At 24.9% G+C, this 7,190-nt stretch overlaps 1 protein-coding gene across 1 annotated transcript; it reads right to left on the minus strand.

Moving 5' to 3' along the window:
* Positions 1-2,747: 2,747 nt before the first annotated feature.
* LOC105851090 (cysteine proteinase inhibitor-like) lies at positions 2,748-5,224 on the minus strand. The gene is made up of 2 exons (XM_012719381.3): positions 5,086-5,224; positions 2,748-3,243 (listed from the first exon to the last, which is right to left on the minus strand). The coding sequence occupies exons 1-2, from the start codon at positions 5,185-5,187 to the stop codon at positions 3,040-3,042; spliced, it is 306 nt and encodes a 101-aa protein (XP_012574835.1). The 5' UTR covers positions 5,188-5,224; the 3' UTR covers positions 2,748-3,039.
* Between the last annotated feature and the right edge of the window lie 1,966 nt (positions 5,225-7,190).

The raw sequence follows: 7,190 nt of genomic DNA on the forward strand, positions 1-7,190 counted from the left end.
TCTTTTTAGTTGACTCCAATGTGTCTAAAATTGATTCATTTGATCAAGTAGTTTTGCACAACAAATTGATCTTCTAGTCAATGTTATGATAAAAGTAAAAACATTTGATATGAATCAATCATATGAGAAAAGTAATCATCTGATAAGCTCAATATTCAAACACTCTATGATAAACAAGTTTGACTCAAGTGAATCATCTTATTAAAGCATCTACAAAAACTTCACATAAATTATCTGATGCTTACTAAATTTTAAAAACTTCACATAAAAACTTAAGAGTATATTTTACCCACCTCTAATATTCTTAAATACATAAAAACATATGTGCATATTGATCGGTCTAAACATGTAAAATAGAAATTCAGAATGTAGTTTTTTTTAGAATTTGAGAAGACTTGAAAAAGTTGCAAAAATTAATCCAAAATCAATTGGGTCTTTTATTACCAAATCAATATAGCCAAAATTGAAAATTGGGCTGGACTGGACTGATCCATTGGACGTTAGACCAACCTAATTTCAAGATCTCAATGTACATTAACAATTGTTTGTAATTTAAAAATCCTTAATAAAATAATATTTAAATATGTTAACTTGATAAAAAGAGAGACATTAGATAAAACTAAAGTTTATATATCACATAAATTATTAATTTGGTTCAACTAAATAAATAAAACTTCAATTTTTATTTATATTTAGGTTTAATATAAAGAAAAATCTACTTACATCCAATCATATATTTTTAATATACATCCAATCATATTTTAAATGTCATAAAAAATTGAAGAACAATGAAAAAAATGAAATGAATCCATTAGCCTACATTGTCCATAGTAGTCGGCCAACATTATAAATTGATAGCCCAATTACAAGTGATATTGTTTTGATATGTACTCATTTATGTAATGAACTTGACAAATCATTGCGAGCGCTGAATTGAACAAGTCTATTTAACAGCTCCATTGATGTTATATTAGACATATTGTAATAACTTATTACACTTGAGAGAGACTATTACAACCGGGTGGCGGATCTTGCAAAAAAAAAAAAAAATCAGAGGAGTCGATAAGCAACTTGTATTAACTAAAATATTATAATTGAAATTCATAAAAGTCATATAGTTTTTTTTAGAGTTTCACACGATTAATACATAGTCGACAAGTTGAAAAAGTTATAATTTTAATTCTCACAAGTTTTACAATTTTCACAAGTCATATAATTCACACAAGTGTTTAGAACATCGCACAATTAAATCAAATAAAACATATCAACTTTACGATTTTTTTTATCTATATATATCTTGTTGTATTAATTTTATTATATGTTATCTCTTCAATTGCATAATTTATAATATGATTAGTCACTTGGATTGTGAATTAAAAACAATTGAATAATATCTTTATATTGAGGTAAATATAAGAAAATTATTGCTAATATTTTGTTTGTATTGTTTTATTTGTATATTTATAGAAAAAATTATGTAAGTAGAAAAGGAGTAAAAAATGTGGAAAATTTAATCAAACTCAAAGAAGAGGTGATGCAAGTTTGTCAAAACGTGTGAAGATACGAATATATTTTAGTAATTTATTAACGTTATTTCAATGATCTATCGTTATTATTTAAAAAAAAAAAATAGGGAATGACGTGACCCGCTCCCGAGAAATCCACATATGATCACACAGCTCACAATCACCATTTGATGCGTAATTATACCATTTTGAATATTGTAATGCATTGTTAATGCAATATTTAAAATTTAAGAAAATATATTCATTTAATTTTATAAATATATTAGTGAAAAATATTTGTGTCGTTTTTTTAATATTTATTCACGATAAAGAATTATCTTTTTTTTTTAATATTTATAAATGACAAATATTTATATTGTGTTTTATGCATCATTGACAAATATTTGTCCCATGATTTTTTATATTTATTAGTATTAAATGTTTGTCATGTGTTTATGATTTTTTATATTTATTAGTATTAAATATTTGTCATGTGTTTTTTATATATCAGTTATAGATATTTATTCATTGTTTTTTTTTTAATATTTATCAATGACAAATATTTATTTTGTATTTTTTATGTTTGAATGTCAAATATTTATAGTATTTTTTTAAAAAATTATTAGTGACAAATATATGTAACTAATTTTTTTATATTTATTAATTACAAGTATTTCTCCTGTGTTTTTTTTGTGTTAATGACAAATATTTATCTTATTATTTTTATGTATCGATGATAAATATTTATGTTATATTTTTTTATAAACTACTTTTTTTATTATTATTATTATTTTCTTTTTTTATTAACTGAAAATTTTAACAAATTAATATTTTACTTATTGTACGAAAGAGGATGTTATTTATAAAATTAGAGTTTTATTAGTTTAATTATGAACTACGGCTAATATTTTAATACAGAGAAGAGTTATGTTATTATTATTATTTTTTTAGAAAGAAGTATTATTGTCGGTGAAGTTGTGGAAGTTGGAGGTGGTTGTTACTATTACTGAATTATCCATCTTAATGATCTAATGTTAAAACTAATAAGAACAATAACATATTTTTATTAGTGTTTTGTTTTTTTTAATTTAATAGTGGATGATTTATTATGAAACTAAAATTCCATCATTATTACAAGTACCAAATCCTTTCTACGGTATTATTCACGTATAGGGTGGCCCAAGGCTTTAGCCACCAAAGCTAGGCTTTAACTAGGCCTAAAAAGGTCATTACCAAACCATAAGCACACTAATCAAACTCATCAAATTATGGTAGTATTGTCACTCATCAAACTCATAAGCACACTAACTAATAATAAATAAGATCATTGCTAAACCAGAAACTGATCTAAGACATCCAGTTCTAGTTTTTTTACCGCATTTCTCCCCATATTCATTCTAAATTCATAGTTTCATTAATGTTTAGAATGACAAAGAAAACTAATAAGTAATATTGAAGAATTGCATTCATCATAATTTCACAAGCACTTCATAAATCAGGTAGGAGCAATTGTTCAGTGTAATGAAATGCCTAGTTAAGCACTTGACTCAGCAGATGCATCATCTACAAGTTTGAACTCCAGCAACTCCTTGAAGTACATCCAAAACACATCCCAAACCTTGGCTTTATAAACCTTTTTATTCACCCCATCTTTTGCCTCAAGAGTGATGTAGTACATGAATCCAGCAACACTTTGATGTTTTGCACTTATCACCCTTTCAAATTCCAGAAGAGAATTCTGCATGACCAATACCAATTCAATAAAAATGATTAAAAACACCTAAAACAAAACTAAAAAGAATTGCATTGAAATCATCATACTACACAAAGGAAAAATAGATAATTTTTTTTGTTATTAGAATTACAAATTGAGTAAATAGTCGCGCTACTGTTACTAAGATACAGTCCAAATCATTTAATACCGAAATAATTAAGTTACATTCAAGGTTACTTAGTATGGATATAGAAATCAAATTTGATGTATCGTGTATATGAAGTTTATGATGTGAGGACTAAGTTGACAGCAGAAATAAATAACCTCAATGTTCTGGCTTAATGGGTGCTTTCAAGTTCTAAAGTTCAACAGCTGCATGCAGAGTTACTCGATTTATACTAAAAAAATCACAAACAGTTATTTTAGTTCATAAATATGATGCAATGTTATTATAGTATTTGAATGTATCGAAATATTCAAAACATCATTGAAAGTGTCTTTTATTAGTAATTTTATAAACATAACTAACAAACAAAATATATATGTGAAGACTAAAGAACACATATTTAAGGAACAAATTGACTAGTAAAAGAAACATTTAAAGATACTTTTTTAATTTTGATACATTTAGTGACTATGGTGACACCAAAATACTCAAGACCTAAATGATTGTTTGCTCCAAAAAAAATATAATTTCAAAAATTGATACTCTATTATCATAAGATACAATTACATAATTCACGTGTATTAAACAAAGTAGTTATAACAATAAATTTGTCAACAAATATGTTATTTTTCAATAATTATTTATATAATTATTGATATCATAAGAGAGTCAAAATGAATTTACGTTTTTTAATTGTAAATTAAATAGGGAATTTTTATAAAGAAATTATTAATGCATGTGAAATTTTGAAAAAAAATCGGATGGTGGGTCAAACTCTTACAAACAAATTAGGAAATGTAGGAGAAGCCCAAACTTAAAACCAAGCTCCCAATTTGGTAGTCTGATTACCAATAGGCCCAAGATAGGAAATGTAGTAATTAATTAATGTTGAGTCGTTCCTAAATGAAGTTCTTTTTACAAAAATCTGTTTTTAGATTCTCTTTTTTTTTTTTTTTTTAACTATAATCCTTGTAGAAACTAATAATTCTTTGATTTTCCTTCTTAATTTCAAGTGTAGACTAGTGTAACAAACTAAGGACTGCATTGGTGCTTTCATCCCATTAACCATGCCTCCTGGTGTTGACAAATCCAACCGACCTTCTAATGAATTGATGTAACAATGCCTGGCCTAAATGCACGATATCTGATAGGACACTGATATTCCATAGTAATTTGAAAAGTTAAATTAAACGAATATAATCAAGCTATCGAGTCGGGAATTGACACTAAAAAATCTCGGAACACGCCTTCAAATCACAAGTCTCTGCCACATGGCGCAAGAGTGATTTTTATAATAAAGGAAAGCGAGTAATTTGCAAGCTAGAGGATCGAAATCAACAACATGCAAAATTAGGAACAATTGTAAACCAGGCCAAAATCCACAATCGGCCTCATCCAATATGAAATTTAATTAAAACAAAGAAATTTGTCGAAAAACAAATCAATTAAATATGAGTTTATTTAAATATTGAAGTTAAAATTTTAATGAAATTTATATTATATGAAAAATAAAAATTAATTTTATAAATTATATTTAAAAATTTTAAGAAATTTTAATAAAATAAAAAATAATATTAATATTTTAAAATATAAAATATAAAATTATTATTTAATATTAAAATAAATAATAAAAAATTAAATAAATAAACATTAACTGAAATTTAAGTTAAAAGAGCTATTTAATTCAAAAACAAATAAACCTCTTTTTTGTTGTGTTCCTCAACAGCAAAGCGGGCGAGACTAATGATCGCAAGGCTGTTCTGGCTTCCTGGCATATCGCGAATGTCACCAACCGATATCATTATATTATTCTTTCTCCTTTTGATAATAAGCTTTCACGATATGTTGTTGGGGGAGAGAGTGCCATGTAGCATCTCCTTTTATGCGGTTAATTAAATTAAATTTAGCATGAAATAAAAAATTAAATTAAATTTAGCATGAAATAAAAAATTAAATATGAAAAATCAATTCAATGTCGGTAACGATAGCGAATCGAAATCCTATTCAAGAATTTTTCTTCACGCGCAATTTGTTACAATAACGTGTTCACTTTATTATTATTATTATTTTATTTTATAACAGAAATCTAAGATGACTAAAGTTTTAATCATTTCACTTCTTTTTACGGCTTTATCAAAATTTTATATTTTATATTTTTTATATTATATATTATTTTTTATTGAGTTGAAAATGTAAATTATACATATTATTTATATAAAATTATTTAATATATATACACAATTTGATATATTTTAATAATAAATTGAATATTTTTAAATTTATGTATAATCTATATGCATGATTTATATATAAATTATATAGTATAAACTTTTAATTTAAGTTAAAAAATTTGAAAAAATGATTGAAAAAAATTAAGAGATGTTTAAATAAAAGAATCCAAAATTTAAAAAGATATTTAATTCAAAGAAAACTTTATATTTGTTCACTTTATTTTTTTACAAAGGTGTTCACTTTATATTTTTTTTTTTTAATAGTATAAAACTCAAATACTTATTACCATAAAAAAAACTGAAATATTTTTGTTGCGTTGTTTTTACTCTAATTAGTGTATTCATTATGCCTTGTCCAGATTATATATTTAAATATTATAATTTGTAATACTTTTTTAAATAATAATAAAAATAATTATTCGAGTTAAAAACAAATAATTAATATGATGAAAAAAATCATAAAATAATTTAGATAAATTAATTATTATGCTCTAATTGTTATACTGTAAATAGAGTTGTTAAACAGACCGATTTCGTCCCATTCTTTCTCGTTTGAAGGGTACAATCATATGAATGAACACATTTGATCCTTGTTTTGTTAAGATCCATGGAGACTAAAAGTGAGAAACTACCGTACTATATCAAATGTATCAATATAGGTGATAAGAATTAGAAATTTTTTCGTCTATGTACATAGGATTATAAAAATGTCAGGTTACAAATATTGGATCTATATATAAATTTTGTGACTATTGGCGTGTGAGTTGAATTTATGTTACCTTTAATTGATAAACCAACCGCACAATCTGAATTGTGTTGGATTTTGATGCTGACTTTATCATTTGTATGCTTAAAGCAGTTTAATTTCAAATACAACTTACGACATTGGATTGACAAAACAAGGCCCACGACAGGGCTTTCTTGGGAGCGGACATGGCCCAAGACGATGAGTGATTCTCATTTGTTACTGTCCATTTCGTAGACTTGGTATGAGCAGCCACAGATCTTCTTGGGAGCGGACAGAGCCCACGACATCCCATGTATTTTTTTAATATATATATATATATATATATTATAACTATGTATTATCAATTATTTGTTATATAATGATAAGTTGTCAAAACTAAATTGTTTTGAAAAAAAAAAATGACATTTTCGCATCTATCCTCGACGTATGTATCTCTCTTCTCTGATATCTTTTCTCAATTTGTTCTCACTGTATTAAACTTTATACTAATAAAATATAACATAATAAGTTAATACAACAAGTTCTATATATAGATAAATTACCTAATATCGAAGAATAAATAAATAAATTAATCTCGAACAAATTATAACATTATCTTTGACAACTAAACTATTAACTATTAGCAAACTTTTACATGTTATATGATATAGTGTGATACTATTTTTTAATTGTGAATTATTTTAATTAATATGTGTATTTTTTAAGAGTGACACGATGTTTAAACATAAGAAAATTGATACATTTTTCAAGAAAAAAGTTTTTGACAAAGATAAAAATAGTAGATATATTTTGTTTGATTGAATTGTGTAAAGTTCTAAAAACTTGT

The sequence above is a fragment of the Cicer arietinum genome, chromosome 5 (assembly GCF_000331145.2).
Source record: "Cicer arietinum cultivar CDC Frontier isolate Library 1 chromosome 5, Cicar.CDCFrontier_v2.0, whole genome shotgun sequence".
Lineage (NCBI taxonomy): Eukaryota > Viridiplantae > Streptophyta > Magnoliopsida > Fabales > Fabaceae > Cicer > Cicer arietinum.

What these genes read in the sequence shown, in the direction of transcription:
- LOC105851090 (XM_012719381.3), bottom strand. Translation starts at nt 5,187, where the DNA reads ATGATATCGGTTGGTGACATTCGCGATATGCCAGGAAGCCAGAACAGC. An exon ending in AGGAACACAACAAAAAAGAG is followed by an intron (nt 3,244 to 5,085) that starts GTTTATTTGTTT and finishes TTGGTCATGCAG; the next exon opens with AATTCTCTTCTGGAATTTGA.